The 18,866-nt window shown below is 34.7% G+C and overlaps 1 protein-coding gene across 9 annotated transcripts in view; it reads left to right on the forward strand.

The window, feature by feature from the left end:
* Nucleotides 1–18,866, forward strand: part of TNNI3K (TNNI3 interacting kinase) — a 309,994-nt gene that overhangs the window by 4,660 nt on the left and 286,468 nt on the right. For all 9 annotated transcript variants that reach the window (XM_033225301.1, XM_033225303.1, XM_033225302.1 and 6 more), the window contains exons 3-4: nt 7,291–7,376; nt 8,503–8,600. In XM_033225301.1, coding sequence (XP_033081192.1) covers nt 7,291–7,376; nt 8,503–8,600 — 184 coding nt within the window. The remainder of the gene's footprint in view (nt 1–7,290; nt 7,377–8,502; nt 8,601–18,866) is intronic.

The following is an 18,866-nucleotide window of genomic DNA, read 5'->3' on the forward strand; positions in this document are numbered from 1 at the left end:
CTTAGAGTACCATTGTCTGATTATATCCTCCTCAGCGCTGCCTCTAATCCTTATCAACATAATAACACTTACTACATGGTGCTGTTCTTACCCATTTATAAGTCTATCTCCCCACTAGTATATGTGTTCACTAAAGGCAGCGTTTTTTTCCTTATTTAACCTTATTTATATTTGTATTTATTTGTGAAACAAACTAATAACTTAGTGCTTACCATATGCCAGAAATGCTTCTATATATCTTTGTGTGCATCAGCTTATATAATCCTAATGGTGCATATGTAAAGTGCTTCAGCACAGTGTCTGGCACATGGCCAAACCTCAGAAATGTTTATTAACACTTAATCATTATTGTTTATGTTAACATCCCTCTGAAGTAAGTGTTGCAATTGTCATGTTATACTTGGAGAAAATGAGGCTAATCAAATTAAACTGGCTTGAACTAGATTAAACAATTTGTATAGTTTACCTAGGATTACACCCATCTTTATTTGATTTAAAAATGTATCATATTAATAATCTTGGTTATGAATATTATACAACCTTTTTGAAAAGACTATGGAAATGATGGCTCTCCACATGTGACTTAAAACGTTTTCATTCAAATTATTTTGTTTCAATAGTTTTTTTTTTTTTTTTTTTGAGACGGAGTCTCGCTCTGTCACCCAGGCTGGAGTGCTGTGGCCGGATCTCAGCTCACTGCAAGCTGCGCCTCCCGGGTTCACGCCATTCTCCTTCCTCAGCCTCCCAGGTAGCTGGAACTACAGGCGCCGCCACCTCGCCCGGCTAGTTTTTTTGTAGTTTTTAGTAGAGACGGGGTTTCACCGTGTTAGCCAGGATGGTCTCGATCTCCTGACCTCGCGATCCGCCCGTCTCGGCCTCCCAAAGTGCTGGAATTACAGGCTTGAGCCACCGCGCCCGGCCTGTTTCAATAGTTTTTATCCTAATAAATTTTAAGACTATGTTTTGCTAATTTCATTGTCAAGCCAACTTTGTATCTGCTTAATCTATAATATAATATGTAAAACTATGAGAATATTCCAGAAAAGTTATAATTTTCTTTTTCTTTTTTAAAACGGAGTCTCGCTCTGTTGCCCAGGCTGGATTGCAGCTGCGCGATCTCAGCTCATTGCAAGCTCCGCCTCCTAGGTTCACACCATTCTCCTGCCTCAGCTTCCCGAGTAGAGCAGCTGCGACTACAGGCGCCCGCCACCAGGCCGGGCTAATTTTTTTGTATTTTTTAGTAGAGATAGGGTTTCACCATGTTGACCAGGATGTTCTCAATCTCCTGACCTCGTGATCCGCTCTCCTCGGCCTCCCAAAGTGCTGGGATTACAGGCATGAGCCACCACGTCCGGCCCAGAAAAGCCATAATTTTTAAACACTATGACATCAACATAATCCAAAACAACCTGTATTTTTTTGGCATTGGGTAGATACATCTTGGTCAGTAATTACAGTGCCTCACTTTAAAACTGACTAGGTTTAATTATGTACAAAAAAATGGTCAAAAGAATGCTCTGTTCCATTAAAAAGTCACAATGTATAGAGGAAATGAAAAAACATGTTTTCTGAAATATACCTTTTTGTACCTTTTCTCTCTGAAAAGTTCTGCTGAGGCCTGTTGCATTCCACTATACTCATCCTTAAATGAATTATCTTCTAAAATTATTTTTAGCACTATAGCCAACTATGAAATCTGGCTATTATAAGATGAATAGCTCTGGAAACTTTTCAAGCTGATCTTATTTAAGAGAAGTAGACCCTTTCTGTCAAACTACTAAGTAGGATATTGAAGGGGAAATGTCATCTTATAATTAACATAGGATGAAAATATTATTTGACATGTTTGGGTAGTGTGTTTTGCTAATTAGCCACAAAACAAAAAATAAGAATCATCAATAACAACAAAAAACCTGAAACCCAAAAGGAAACAAAGAATTCATGATGCCCTAAGCCAGTCTATTTCTCTAATTCTTTTTTTGTTTGTCCAGGTAAAACTAGTTACGAACTATAATTTTACAGGAATATCTTGCGAAATCATTGAGAAGCAACTTGACCTCAGTCTCTCTCTGTCTCTTTCTCTCTATCTCTCCCTATTGTTCTCCCTCTCCTTCTCCATCTCTAGCCTGCTATCTTTCTATCATTTTCTCTCCCCCTTACTCTTCCTTTCTTCTTCTCTTCCATCCTGTACTTCCATGATTCCTTTCTACTTTGCTATCCCTCTTTGGAAGAGCAAAACAATACAAAAAAACAGTAAAAATAATCAATATCAATGCCTTACTAGAAATAACTATTATAGCAGTTAATATTTATAAAAGTTTTACAAACTCTAACTCATTTACACTTCACAACAATCTTATGACGTAACAATTATTACATCAATTTTATAATGCTTAGCTATTCTTGCTGTATCTGTCACTCTAACTCTATAATTGTTTATTGTATGAATGGCTGAATAAATGAATATACTTCACAGTATTAGTTTGCAGATTTTATTTGGAAGATATTGAACAAATATATTTCTGGATATTTCTTGGCGATATATATTAGAAACAGATCTTATTATTTGTCTGCTTCTGTTGCTTGGAGGGCATGGGACAGGGAAGAATCTGCAGTGAATAGGCAAGAAGTTGCAACTAGCCATTTGAAACTTAAATGATCAGTTTGGGAAACTAGACGACCCATAAAAAATCCTTACCTTCTTTCTACATTATTGGCTTTCCCCTAAGTTTCAACCAATGAATTAGCTTTAAAATGTATCTACCTGTCTGAATACCTTGGACAGCAGTGTGTTATTTTTTGGCCAACTGTTCAAATGTTACATTTTAATAAGTTCCCACTTGTGGTCATTCATGTCAGATATCTTCTTGAAAGGATGAGGTCATGAAAAAGAAATTTAATTGGATCACAAAACTACACACTTTTCTGGGTAAAAGGTAAAGGCTAGGAAAAGAATTCATTATGCTACTAGAAAGAAAGTAACCTTTGGGTACAGAACTATCATTTTTAATGATTAAGAACAGCATTTACTATTAGAAATATATTCATAATAGTGGCTTTATTTTAATTAGGAACTTCATTCATGCCCCAGCATGCACGATGAACTCATTAGGATATGTTAAGTTACAGTGTGGCATGGCAGGTGATGAAAAATGTAAGGGGAAATTAAAAAATAAATTGAGTTTAGGGTATTAGAATACATAAGTGATGCTCAATTGGCAGTGAATTTGACATACACAGTTACTTTAGAAGAGGCAAAAGAAGAGAAAATGAAATTTCTCTCCTAGGAATGATTGCTTAAATATCTTGAATATTTTAATTACATGTTTCAAAACAGAAACGTTTGACTAGAAGTTAATGGGAAGTGAGAATTAGGATTCAAATATAGCCCCCAAAGTAACTCTCATTTTAAAAATGTACATTCCAGTTATTAAAGTTGAACTAAAAATTGTACTATTAAAATCACACTTGACTGCCAAATATTACAGGAGTCTATTCTCTGTTGATTCATTTTGTTGACATTAATAGAAGTTGCATGAGTTCAAGGAGGATATAATTCAAAAGGAGAACAAAAGCAACAAGGAGCAGCTCAGTTTAAAGCAAGGAACTCTTTAGGACTCTATACTGAGTCACTTATAGATGGTAAAGTCTAGTTCAAGATTCAGTTAGCTGAGGAATAATTGTTGAATAAAGAGTCATTAATCTTGCTTTCAATTTTATTTATGTAAATAATAAACATTTACTTAGTGCCTTTCTTTTTAAAAAATCAAGAATGGACCCTGGCATCTTGTATTTTCTGTTTATTCCATGTTCATTTGTTTTGCAAAGCTGATCGGAGTATTAGATATCAGGACAACACAACAGTCAATTTCAGGATTTTATCTAGTATGTATATTTCCAGGACTGATGCATTCAAAGGATACAGGATTTAGTGAGTAGTTTATATCAAGGAGACTCTTGAACACAACCTGAAGTGAGCCTTAAGAGCAGAAGTGAGGCATATAGTAGGTGTTTAGTAGGTGTTGTGCCAGACTTATTGAACGGATCATCAAAGTTAGATCACAGAATAAGAAAGCAATTGAGTTTACCCTCTCAAATAAAGTGATTTTCACTTCAACTTTAACCTTTTTTCCCTCCTTTGCATTTTTCATTCTTTGCATATCTCCACTGTTGAAAATACAGTAATATTAAAAGTTTGAGAGGTCAAGTTTAAATAAGAGAATCTCATGTGCAGTTCTGTGTTCTATGTATAATTTAAACTTTTCAGAGCACCTTGATAAATAAAAATTATGAATAGAAAACAGACATCTGAAAGTAAACTCATTTCACTCACACCCAAAATCTCACATAGTATCTAAGGAGAAATTCAGGAAAATCTCTCCAAAAAGAAAGGTGGGGGGAAGTAGCATCTGATAAGATACTGGAAAAAAGAATATAATCCCAGTGTATTACAACTTCTGCCTGAAGCAAAGTTCTCTTGTACTCTGACTGGGTCAGATTTCACAGATAAAGGTCTAAACTGTGGTAAGGTACTGTGATATAGTCCCTGGTGAGAAGTGGAGTGATTCTATTAATGAAATCCTCGTCTTTGTCGGAACAAAGACCATTGCCCCAGGAGGGCCCTAGAGAGCCACAGGTAGCCTTTCAAGAGGAATGTAAAGCTAAAATTCTTGACCTCTTGAGGTCCATGATGTTCCCAGGACATTTTTCAGTAGAAATGAGATCATATCCTTGGCCTCACAGGTCAATTTCAAGCTCCCTCCTGCCTATTTAAATCTCTAGCAGCTTTAGAGAGATAGCATAGTCTTTGGTGAGTGAGCCAAAGTCTCATATCACTTGTAAAGTACTTACACTTGAAAGGTACTATAAATTCAGAACATTATCATCAAGGCACCCAGTTAAGAACATCAAAAGCTATTGGAATTTTAAAATAGAAAAAGAAAAAGTGCTATTCTCCAAGGTACTGCTAAAAAGAGAAAGGCTCTAAATCCAGGGTCATTGAAGAACCTCAGTGAAATGCTTTAATTAGAAATGGCAAGTCTTGTGGTTTGTTTTCACAGTCGTGGGAATACAGTATTCTCAAACTTTTTTTACCCTCCTACCCTTCTTGCTTTCTGTGTTTCCCTGCAGCAAAACATGTAGACAGCTTACTAATACTGGAAAACACAGCTCAACTTGCTTTGGAAAGCCTTTTGTAGAAGTACAATAAACTCCAGTGTTTATAAATGTTAATAATATAAGCAGGGAGTTTAGAATTTCATGAAGATAGTTAAGAATTTAACTCACTTCTATCAGCAGTTTCCCTCGGCTCAAAGAATACTGCAATCAAAATCATTTCTGATGAAAATACCACTGTTTTAAATGTCCACTTATAATAAAATGAGCCTACTTATAAATGATAGAGCTGTTTATGGTATGGCAGTAACTTCACAAAATAACATGATTCTTAGAAATTTGTAGTCTTTGGCTCAGCCAGGCTTTTAAACCCTGAAACCCAAATATATTATGGATGTCTTGGAAGAAAGTAAACTAGGTACTTGGAACACACTTGGAAATGCATTCACAGGTCACAGAGGTCTTCTTTGTGGTTATGACTTGAAATAGTAGAGGTATTCGGCAGAGCTGAACTCTGCCTTTCAAACTAAGTAGATTGGTTTTTTTTTCTCTTAAAGGTTGTAGGAAATCAGTGTCCATAAATAAAAAGGGAAAGAAAACTGTGACTGGAAACTGAGAACGTTGATGGACAATGATTCAACTCTGAGCTGCTTTGGCTTTTCTTCCCTGGTCTTTCTATTGTCCAGCAAATGAAACATACTCTAAAACCACAAGAAAGAAAACAAAGTATTGGGTTGGGGGAGGAGAGAAAGGCCTTCTGATCCTAAGGAAAACTATGTAACCAGCAGCCTAAGCAAAACAGGGAAAGATGCACCTTCTTTTGAGCTAACCATAATGAACTTAATGGCAAATAGTGAAAGAAGAAAAAGCTCTGGAGCTCCTATGTAGCAATAAACCCCTGAGAAAATGCAATTTTTCAGTACGTATGTCCAATGTTATATAGCAATACCTGTTATGTTTTGATGTTTTCAAAGTGGAAAAAATCATTTCATCAGCGTGGTAATCCTTGAAAGCCTTGTCTTATAGTTACACCAGGATTCAAATCTTATCCTGATTCTGCCTCTTACGTAGTTTGTTCTTTTTTTTTTTTTTCAATTTGGCAAGTTATTTAACCCTTTAAGCTTCAATTTCTTCAATTATAAAATGAGTAAAATAATATATGTGACAATGCGCATGACATTGTGCTGTGCTGAGGAATAAGTAAGGTTAAGTGCTTACTATCGTATCTGGCATGTGATATGTAATCAAAAATGATTATTGCACTGTTAACATTGCCAACTTAACTGTGAATATACAACTTTCTTTTTGAAGTATAACTCTTCGGGTAATTTTAGCATCATTTTTGTTGAGACTCAGAAAATGACACCTCAAAATGAAGGCCTTACAAGCAGCCTTAGAAGCAAAACTTTCTCTCTGACCTGCTCCTCTCCTCTTGTCTCTGACCCCTCATTTTCCCCAGAGGATAGCCATAGAGACTAGAATACTTCTTCCCTCAAGGCAGGTCATAGAAACCAGAACTTACAGAGTTGTTCCTGTATCTTTGAGTCTTCATTCTGAAGGCTCTTATGTCTTGTGTCTCTTATGCCTTTTAAAACTATAATCAAATATATTCTATGCCTTTTCTTCTATTAATGTCCCTTTTGTCAGTTGATTTCAGCAAAACTTCAGAGAGGCAAAGGGGAAGGTCTTTCTTGTCCCCTATAATTTCATGTCATATTTGACTTTTCTTGGCCTTTTATATTTGACAACAATTTTCTGATTTCTGATTTTCTGATTTTCATAATAATCAATTTTATATATGTATTATATAAGTATTCCCTACTAACAGTGACTCTCAGGTTCCTAGATTATGTCTGACCTTGGTTTTACTTGTCTTTAAAAAGTGCCACTAAATTCATTATTGTGACACCTAGTAGCTGTCAGTGATTCTGGAGCAACTATTGGAAACATAGTGTTATTTCTGGTGACATCATTACAATGTAAAACTACAGAATTTCCTCTCAATTTTAATTCTTCATATAGAGGGTTCAAGATTCTTTCTGTAAGTGCAAAATAATCTTAGAAAAAAATACATTTCTGAATTGATAGTAACAGAATTTGCATTTAAAATTTTCAAATGAAAGACAATATGCTAAAAGATGAACTTTGTGATCATCTGTAAAATGTTTTTTTCAGCTCTGATGAAGCCTTCAGTAAAGTAAATTTAAATTACCGCACTGAAAATGGGCTGTCTCTACTTCATTTATGTTGCATTTGTGGAGGTGAGTACTTGAAACTTAGTACTTTGTAAACTGGTTATATGTGTATATCATCAGTGACTTGAGCTGCTTAATAGTCTACAAGAGAATTCTATTCATGTTCAATTTTCTCTTCTGCTTTGCCTTTTCCAACCTTGATAATCTCCATTTAGGCAGTAACTATCAGGCAGAATATTCCAATTGATTTAGCTTTAAATTTAAGCTTCATTGTGTTCCTACCGGAAACCAAGTCACTCAATTTGCTTGGAAATCAAAAATCTCTTTTCAATATTGGGCATGCCAGTCAGGGATTAACTTAAATTCAGAAGCAGTTAAAGATTCCCCAAAATAGCATCAAGCAGTTGCTTCACAATATTCAACAAGAGTACATGGAAAAGTGACAAATGCCAAAGATAAAATCTAAAAGTAAGGATTGATCAAAGTGAAGATTAAGAGTTTAATCTGGCTTACACTTAATTTGTTTTGTTTATTAATGTATGTCAAGCACTTTGATTGGTGCCTGGCATATAATATCCACTCAGTAAAGTTATTGAATTGATGAATGAACCATTAATATTTATTTTGTTAACCCAAACTACATTCGTTGAACTTAACTTCTTAAAATGGAACAGAAATGTGTGTCAACTCTAACCATATTCCTTAACCATTTCTCCCAAACAAACCAAACAGACTCTGCTTAACAGGTTGTTCTCTCAACTTTAAATGTGCCTTCCCAACCTTGGTTATATCCTTCATATTTCTTTGATCTAAATAAGCGCTACTGTTAATAATGTTCAGATAAATCCTCTACAACTAGATTTTTTAATTTAAGCTTTTTCACTAATAGTTTGTTATGGTGAATTCTCTTATGTGTTTATGTTTCAAAACCATCCGATAATGAGGATACTAAATAAAAAAATCTAAGAGGAAGAATCAAAATACACAGCATTTGAATAAAGTTTTATAAATGGAAAAGAAATATCCCCTAGAAAGTAAGGTTGTCAATAAATAGAAAACTTTACAAATGGCCTGCAGAACGGCAGCTTGACATTTTTATACAGCTGTGTGGCATTTATCATTAAGTCAAAGAGAATCTTAAACTCACCCCATCCCCACAACGATTTAGCCTTTTTTCATTTTTCTCTTTAAGGCAACAAATCACATATTCGAACTCTTATGTTAAAAGGGCTCCGCCCATCTCGACTGTCAAGAAATGGATTTACAGCCTTGCATTTGGCAGTTTACAAGGTATGACACTTTGATTCCCATAAACACTGCTTTAGAACTAAGGATAGTGTGTATCTTGAGGCTTTTTTTTTTTTTCCAAATTAGTAATCATGGAAAATTTTCAGTTACCAGAGGCATTACATTACTAAAGGACTTCTTTCTCTTTATTGAGCAGATATCTTCTGTATACTAGACACATACTCTTTTTAATGCTTTCTGTATTTAGCTCATTTAATTCTCACAAGAATCCCACAAGTGAATATGATTATTCCCAAGGTTACATGGTTAGCCAGGGGTTAGCCAGGATTTAAGACAAGGCAGTCTAGTTCTGTTGCCAAAGCTCCGCATCAGAACACCATGCTGCCTCTGTGCAGAGAGAGATGAGGCTGTATCAAAAGAAGCACATTGAAGCTGTATTTCTTTACTGCAAATTTTTCTTAAAAAACTTTTTTGTTCCAGCTGTTTTTTTTCTTATATTAGTCCCTGGCTTCAACCTAATCTCAGCACCTGATAGAATAATAAATATAATAGTGGATTGGACAAACTGGGATACTTAGTGTTGGAATTGAACCTTGAGATTTTCATAAATATAAATTTATAAAACATACAAATTATATAATATACATTGACCATTTTATAATTATAATAACAATTTCTACTTTATGTTTGTTGTGAGCTAAATATCATACTAAGTTTAATGTACTTTACTCATTAAAATAACTGCATATTAGGATTTATTTTACAGAAAATGCAATTAAAGGCTAAAGTAGATACCTGGACAATATTAGAATAGTGATTAAAATCAAGTACAGTTGACTCATTACTCCCAGAATCTCATTTGTATATTGCGTATTTTGTTCTTTCTCATTTTCATATAAGTCTGTGACAGAATTTTATTTCAGTTTTGTCTGTGCAGGTGTGGGAGGAGGGACAACTTTTTGCCTGTATTAGGGACCCGCTGCACTATCTCCCTCCCCCAACTGCTAGAGAGTTTGTCATTGGGAGGAAAGAGGACCTTATTTTCCCATGATTTAGCTTCATAAATTCCTATAATTTATAGTGCAAGTACTCTAAAGTTTCATCTCTTTTCATGCCCGGTCAATGCCTAGTCAATTCTTCTAATTCCTTCTGGGAGAAAGCCTCACTTACGTGCTAAATTGTCTTTAATACCTGTTAATTATCCTGCTAAACTACAAAAGAGTCTGAGTTTCCGGTGTAGAAAATAGCATCTGATGTTGACTTTTCTGCTGAAAGGCAGGAGGTGAAAGTAGAAGAGCTTCAGGGAACGGGAAGGTAGTGATGGATAGCCATGGCACTGCATGAAACCATGAATTCTGAACCTCACCGTCTGGGAGATTTTTTCTGTATTAGTTCATTTTGCTAAGATTTAGCATGACACTGGCACACGAATGGGTTCAGAATGATTTAGTGCTACAATATTTAGAGAATATATTTCTTCAACCTCTGTTTATAATAACTAAATTTCCATTTTTAGAGTTCTCTTTGCTCTATTTTTATGTTTTCTTCTATTTTAGAGAAGGGTACATAAACTATAGCTTTTTCATAGCAAGTTTAAATGAAAATTTAGATTCTTAGGAAACAAAGCAGGCAAAAATATTAAAAGGCCATAATAAAATGCATAGTTATTTTGCAAATTTCTTAACAAAGGTAATAAACAAATTGAAGTTACTATTTCATTTTAAACACAAAAATAATATAAAATAGTTGTTCACACTACCAGGCATTAAACCTAGTAACCATTAAATGCATTAAACCTACTCCTAATTATCCCTTGACAGGACTACTCCAGTAAGTATATAATTAATTTGGGGCTCAGTTCCCCACCCCCATATAGTATTAATAACCTTTTAATTTTATATTATTTCAAACTTTAAAAAACAATTGCAAGAATAGTACAAGAAATTCCTTATCCAGGTTCATTAACTGTTTGCATTTTGTCCCATTTCCATTATTCTGGGTTTTTTTAGAAGCATTTGACAGTAAATTGTATACAACATGCACTCTTGCCACTTCAGTCTTCATTTCCTAAGAACAAGAAAATTCACTTATATAACTCCAATGCAATTATAAAATAAAAAAATTGAGATGATATTAACATTGATAGGATATTATAACCTATAGTTCAAATTCCAGTTTTATAAATTGTCCCAATTGTGTCATTTATCGATTATTTTTTCTTGTCTGGGATAGGATTCAATCCACAATCATGCATTTTCAGTTTTCTTATTTCTGTAATCTCCCTTACTCTGAAATAATTTCTCACCCAATCCTTGTATTTTATTATCTTAATATTTTTCATGCATACCACTTATTTATACATATTTCTTTGTTTTTTTTTTTTTTGGTATTACAATCAAATTTTATTTTGTTCATAACACTCACAAAATGAATAATATAACTCTCCCATCCTTTTGTTCACTACATCAAATAGCTCTTTCAATTATACACCCTGGCATGCTGGGCCTGACTAATCGTTAGAGGAAAGGGGTCCCAATCCAGGGCCCAGGAGAGGTTTCTTGGATCTCCCTTAAGAAAGAATTCAGGGCAAGTCCACAGTGCAAAGTAAAAGCAAGTTTTTTATGAAAGTAAAGTGGTGAAAAGATAGCTACTCCATAGACAGAGTAGGACGTTCCTGAAAGAGGAGGAGTACATCCACCCTAGGTACAATGCTCAAAAATATGGGGAGATGTGTTCTGCTATAAGGGTTTGTGATAACATATTAATTTTCTTAATTACTATATTTTGCAAGAATCGATATTATTATCTTTAAAGCAAAATTAGGAATGCCTTTGTTCTACAGATATCAGGATATCTGGACACTCCCATGTCTGGGTCTGTTCAGTAAACATTATTAATTTGTTCCCTTAACCATAAACATCTAGAGGTTAAGAATAACTAACTTTCTGAGAATGTAACCCAGTAAGTCTCAGACTCATTTTCCTATTTTCCTAGCCCTCACTCAAAATGGAGTAGCTCACTCTGGTTCGAACGCCTCTGACATCATGACTGGATATTTTCTAATGAATAATCTCTGCTTTCATTAATAAAACCGAAGCAGATATTTAGCTTTTTAATACCATGTAAATGATTAATCTCCATACACCTTTTTTTTGTTTTGTTTTAGTTTGTTGGGTTTTTTACAGGGTTTAGTTTTATTGAGGTTTAATATGTACCGAATACAATTATCAATTTTAAGTCTACAGTTGTTAACTTTTGAAAATGTATGTAATCATGTAACCATCATCACAATCGTGTTATAGGACATTTCTACTGTACCAAAAAGTTCCCTCATGCCATTTTGCAGTCAATCTCCTTCTCACCTGGTCTCCGGAAACAAGTGTTTTCTATCACTATAGTTTTCTCTTTTCTAGAATTTTAAATAAATTTATTACATCCAGTATGTTTTCTTTTCTATATGGTTTCTGGCACTTATCATAATGCTCTTGGGATTCACTCATGTTGTATATTCAGTAATTAATGCTTTTATTGTGGAATTGTATTCCCTTATATGGATATACCACAATTTGTTTACCATTTACCTACTGATGGACATTTTTCCAGATTTTGACCATTATAAACAAAGCTATTTTGAACACTCACATGCAGGTATTTGTTTGAACATATGTTTTTATTTCTCCTGGGAAATACTTAAAAACTTAAAAATGGAATTGCTGAGTCACATAGTAAATACATGCTTAATTTTATGAGAAACTACCAAACTGTTTAACAAACTAGCAATTCCTTCCTACATTCCCATCAGCAAGGTATGAGTTGTAGTTTTTTCACATCCTTTCCATCTCTTGGTGTGGTCAGTCTTTTCTCTTTTTTTTTTTTTTTTTTTTTTGGCTATTCTATTGGATGAATTTTAGTATGGCATTATAATTTTAATTTGCATTTCCCTGATGACTAAAGAGGTTTTTATGTGCTTATTAGGAATCTTTTATTTTTTAATGCAGTGTCTGTTAACTCTTTTTCCCATTTTTAATTTTGCTTATTATTTTCTTGAATTGTAAGAGAACTTTATTCTAATACAATTTTTTTAATGAATATACTTTTGCAAAAATTTCTCTCAGTCTATGACTTGCCCTTTCATTTTCTTTTCTTTTTTTTTTTTTGAGACAGAGTCTTGCTCTGTCCCCCAGGCTGGAGTGCAGTGGCCGGATCTCAGCTCACTGCAAGCTCCGCCTCCCGGGTTCACGCCATTCTCCTGCCTCAGCCTCCGGAGTAGCTGGGACTACAGGCGCCCGCCACCTCGCCCGCTAGTTTTTTTGTATTTTTAGTAGAGACGGAGTTTCACCGTGTTAGCCAGAATGGTCTCGAGCTCCTGACCTCGTGATCCGCCCGTCTCGGCCTCCCAAAGTGCTGGGATTACAGGCTTGAGCCACCGTGCCCGGCCTCCTTTCATTTTCATAACAGTGTCATTTGAGGAGTAAGTTTTCTGCATTTTTTAACTTATGACTGTAGTGATTACAATACACTTATAAATTCTCAACATTTCATAGTCCACTCCCTGTGAATATTGATATACTTCACTTAAAATATAAGAACCTTCCATTAGTATAGTTTCATTTTATCTTCATTCTTTGTGCCATTGTTGCCATATACATTGCATCTATACATGATAAGAACCTAAATATATTATTAGAATTTTTGTGTTAAACATTTATATCTTTTAAATAAATTAACAAGAGAGAAAATATGCTTTTCACAAGTTTGATTATAATAATCCTACATATGGTTTTCTCTGTTTAAAACTCTTTAAGATTCATCGAGTTTTTATACCTGTAAGTTTATGGTTTCATCAAATTCAGAAATTTTGACCATTAGTTTTTAAAATACGTTTGTTAGATTGTTTGATAATTTTCCACATATCACTGAGTCTGCTTTTTTTCTTCCATCTTCTTTCTTTCTGTTCTCCAAATTAGATTATTTCTACTTATTTGAATTCAAGTTCACAGACCACTTCTCTGCTATCTCCCATCTGATAATCCACCAGTGAATTATTCATTTTGGTTATTTACTTCTCTATTCTAGGCTTTTTATTTATTAAGATTATTTAAGATATAATTTCAATTTCTCTGCTATAATGACACATGTTCATTTTTCCATACTTTCCTTCAAGTTTTTGAACCTATTATTAGTGACTACTTTAAATGTCCAATCTGCTGTTTTCAACATCTGAATTAGCTCAGTATTTGTTTCTCTTTCATCTTGACTACAGAGCACATTTTTCTGTTTCTTCATATATCAATTAATTTTTATCAAAAGTTAGAGATTATGTATTATGTGTTATAGGAAATCTTTATCATGTCATCTTCCTTTAAAGAATGTTGAGGTTTTTTTATGTTTGTTTGTTTTTGTTTCATTTTTGGTGGGCAGTTGCATTTCTGGTAGATATGTTTCAATCAAATCAGTCTTGATTTGATATTTTGTTAGGCTGAATCTATTTCAGTTTGAACTTAGCCTCTTGGCATACCTCTTTTTTGGGGGGCGGGGGAGACGGAGTCTTGCCCTCTCGCCCAGGCTGGAGTGCAGTGGTGCAATCTCGGCTCACTGCAAGCTCCACCTCCCAGGTTTACGCCATTCTCTTGCCTCAGTCTCCCGAGTAGCTGAGACTATAGGCGCCCGCCACCACGCCCGTCTAATTTTTTGTATTTTTTAGTGGAGACGGGGTTTCACTGTGTTAGCCAGGATGGCCTCGATCTCCTGACCTCGTGATCCGCTCGCCTCGACCTCCCAAAGTGCTGGGATTACAGGCGTGAGCCACGGCACCCAGCTGTCTCTTGGCATACTCTTATTCTAGCATGTGGTTCACACTCCTGGACATGGTGCTTACTCCTAAAGTATGGTTTTTTGGTATGTCACCTGAATTCTCAAGCCTTACTGAGAGACTCAGTAAAGTCTCTTCATTTAGCTGACAGGAGTTCCAAAATCCCCCAGTACTGCATGACCTCCAGTATCACCACCATTCACCTTTTAGCCATAAATCAGGTGATCTTTTCTAGATCTTTCAGAGTCTTTCTCCATGCTTATGCAGCCCAGCTCAAGGATTCATGATGGATCTCCATGCAGATTTCTGCGGTGTCCTCTTTGTGCAGCTGCTGCTTCTCAGTTTCCCTGCTCCACAAATACAGCCACTTCATAATATCAGAACTCTCATTTACACTCTTAACTCAGTAAGACTTCCTATTGTGCTTTGTGGCAGAAAAGTATTTCAGCAGAAAACCATGGAATCACACAATATCCCATGATTGCCATGGGATATTGTGTGACAGCTCTTTGCTCATGTTCTTCAGTGCTTGAGAACAGTTACTTCATATATTTTGTTCCATTTTGTAGATTTTATTTGCAAATAGAGAAAGTCTATATAAGTTGTTCTGTCATGCCCATATCTACTTTTGCATTGCTTCCAAAATGATCTGAATGAAACAAAAATCTATGCTATCAGATTCAAGATTCCTTAATTTATAACTTTTCTGGAATCACTTTCCATACTCTTTTCCTGTAGTTTCTGCCTGTTCAACCCTAATGGTTTTCAGTGTAATTTGCATGAGAATCATAAAGTAACTATATGTTTGAAATGAATATTTCCCTTTCTACTTTACTCGCATTTAACTTGGTTCATCTAGGGTATTCTAGGAATCTAAATTTTTAACAAACAACCTAGGAATTTTGATGTAAGCAATCTAACTCTACATATTGAGGATTACTGTTCAAGCGTGGCAACTCAAATTATGGTCATATGATCAGTAGCATCTATCTCAACTAAAAGATTTCAGAAATGCTGCTCTCATTTCCTATCCAGCCATATTCAACCAGTACTATTCAGGGTTTCTAGAGAAACTTAACCAATAAGATTGGCGGATCTATCTATCTATCTATCTAGAGACCTATTTATTATAGGAACTAGCTCACACTATTATGAAGCTCAAAAGTCCCACGATCTTCCATCTATAAGCTGGAGAATCAGGAAAGCTGTTAGTATGATTTGGTCCATGTCCAAAGACTTGAGAACCAGGGGAGCCTATGGTGTAAATCCTAGTCTGAGTCTAAAGGCCCCAGAACAAGGATCAGTGATGTCTGAGGGCAGAATATGGATGTCTCAGCTCAAATATAAACAAATTCACCTTCCCTCTACCTTATAGTTCTATTCAGGCCTTCCAAAGATTAGATGATGTCCACCCATATTGGTGAGGGTGATCTTCTTTACTCAGTCTACTAATGAAAATGCTGGCAGGGCATGGAACCTCATGCCTGTAATCCCATCACTTTGGGAGGCTGAGGCAGGTGGATCATTTGAGCTCAGGAGTTTGAAACTAACAGGGTGAAATCCTGTCTCTACTAAAAATACAAAAATTAGCCTCGTGTGGTGGTGCACGCCTATAGTCCCAGCTACTTGGGAGGCTAAGGTGGGAGAATCACTTGAAGCCGGGAGGTGGAGGTTGCAGTGAGCCAAGATTGTGCCACTGCACTCCAGCTCAGCAATAGAGCAAGACCCTGTCTTAAAAACAAACAAATAAAAAAACTAATGCCTTCTGGAAATACCCTCACAGACACCCGGAAATAATGTTTTACTAGCTATCTAGGCATCCCTTAACCCAGTCGAGTTGACACCTAAAATTAAGCATCACAACCAGAATGTATATGTTTTTAGAAATCCCAGCTGATGTATTTGTAGACTAAAGTTTGAAGATGACCATTTTAGATAACTCCATTCTTTAGGCCAAACAGTTCTACACATCTTTATTTTCGTTCTTATAATTTCTTCTGCTTAAATATTTTTAAATTTCTTTTCCTGGTGCAAAATTATTGCTTATTTAAAACCAAGATAAATTGAGTTTTCTTGAACTCGCAGACAGATATTATTGCACTCTCTGTTGGGTTTCAATTATTAAGTTTACATTATATTTTATTATAGCACTTATAATTATTTATTTGCATATTTCAAATGTTGGTGGTCTGTGAACTTTGGACACTGGGACTGAGTCTTTTTCTTTGATTCCTCAGTATGTGGGGCCTGTAAAGGATCCTTAAGAAATATTTGGAAATTAATGAGTGTCCAAACATTAGAGGAAACAATACTTGACATCTATTGATATTATGTAGCTTAAGAAAGACTGTCAGCTTAGAAGCTAGACTACTTCTGTTCATATCTCAGTTATGAGACTTGCTAATTATGCATATTTAGGCAAATTGAGTTTTCCTTCTGCTCCTCAATTTTCTAACCTCTAAAATGAAGCAGATGGAATTATCTATTTTATTGTGTAGTTTAGAGTTTTAAGGAAACAAATCATATGCAGTACTTAGCAGAATACTTAGCATATAGTAAATACTTAATAAAAATTAACCATTATTGTTGTTGAACTCTAACTTCGACATTTATTGGAAACTAACATGTTTTTCATTTTGCATAGAAAAATTAAAAGAAATGGATTGGATTTTCTGGATTATTACCTTCTAAAGAGATGAGAAAGGGTAATCCTAACTATATCAAAGAAATGGTGTCTATATTTAGATCAATGGACTCCAAACATCTTTTATCATGTACTCTATAAAATTAGCACCCCCAAACGCATACATGTGTTCATAAATTATATACATTAACAAAAAAATTAGTTAATAGCTTAAGACAAAATCTACTCTTTGGAAGACAATCAGTGTTAAAGTTTGTAGCTATACATTTATATTTCAAATAGCCTTTCTGATAATATAAAATATTTTGACAAGTTTATTACAAATATGATTAGATTAGAACATTGATTTATATGGAGCTCAGATTGGTAGAAAAAAGTACCAGCTTTTTCTTTGCTGCTTCTTACCTTAGTAATATATATGTTGCATATTTTCTTCACAGGACTCTCTTAAAGATATCTGCCAATTTTGTCTATTCAGTTAAAGTGTCTATTCAGTTAAAATTTGATATTAAAATGTATAAACCCACTTACTTTGGCTCACATAAGCAATGGCACATCCCCAATAACTAAAAATTAAAAAAAAAAAGTGAAAGAGAGGCAGCTCTCAGTCCTTTCCTATGTAGAATTTTGAGTATTTATATATTATACTTTGGGTACTATATGAGACACATGACTAGCTGATATATGAACTGATACCGCCAGTGTAAATTTACATGCTAAACATGAATGAAACTTCATTCATCTTTAGATATAAATGTATATAAGTAGATTTTCTAATTCTTTTTGTACCTAATGAATTTTATTACAAGATTCCTGTCACATTTATAATCCCTCTATAGGGCATACTTCTTTAGGTGGCATCTAAATTGTATTCCTAAAATGAAACACAAGACTTTGAGGAAAAAAGTGAGACCTCTGATATAGTTTAGAAGATCTTAATTGAGAAAGCTAATGAACAAAATCCTATTAGCCCATCTAATTTAGCCTTACATGTAACTCTCATTCAATACGCAGACAAGTCACTTAATGAAATTTCTTTCATGAGAAAGAAGTAGCATTTTGATTCATTAACTTTTTTTAACATTTCATATGATAAAGGTAGATATTGAATGGTAATGGTCATTTATCCCATCCTATATATTTCTTACAAGTTCTAATTCCAATCATTCAGAAACAGAACTCATTTTATATATGTGTTACAAAGGGGAAGAACCCGAATGGGGGAAAAAATCGAACTAAACCTATGTTGCCTGGCTTACCAGACCTAAGTACTTTTTGTTACATAACTGTGCCCATCAGAAAACTCTGTGTTTTCTATCGGTGGCGATTCGTAGCCTGAATCATTGTATTAATATCTTTTATCTTGACTTTTTTATTCCTCTTTAGCACATATATTTGATTGCAAAGTTGAAATTTTGTTTTCAACTATCCTGAAACTAAGACCCTAAGTAAGTGTTTCATAGTTTCTAAATGCTATCGATTTAGACCAAGGTTACACAGCCTTGGCACTACTGACAGTTTATATTGGGTAATTCTTTGCTGTGGGAGGCTGTCCTGTGCATTATAAAAATGTTTAGCAGCATCCCTGTCCTCTGTTCTCTAGATGACAGCAGCCACTTCCCTCATGCCAATTGTGAGTACCAATAATATCTCCAGACATCACCCCTGAGAGGCAAAAATCACTCCCAGTTGAGAACCACTGATTTAGAAGACAGATTACAATGTTTATTAACTTAAATGGATTTTTTAAATCTAAGTTACTTTTTCATTTGAGCAAATAAAGGTTCCTGATTAAAGATTGCATTTTCCCTAAACGGGAATTTGACAAGACAGTAATAAGAAGAAGTACTCT

The sequence above is a fragment of the Trachypithecus francoisi genome, unplaced genomic scaffold (assembly GCF_009764315.1).
Source record: "Trachypithecus francoisi isolate TF-2019V2 unplaced genomic scaffold, Tfra_2.0 Lachesis_group12, whole genome shotgun sequence".
In the NCBI taxonomy this organism is placed as follows: Eukaryota; Metazoa; Chordata; class Mammalia; order Primates; family Cercopithecidae; genus Trachypithecus; species Trachypithecus francoisi.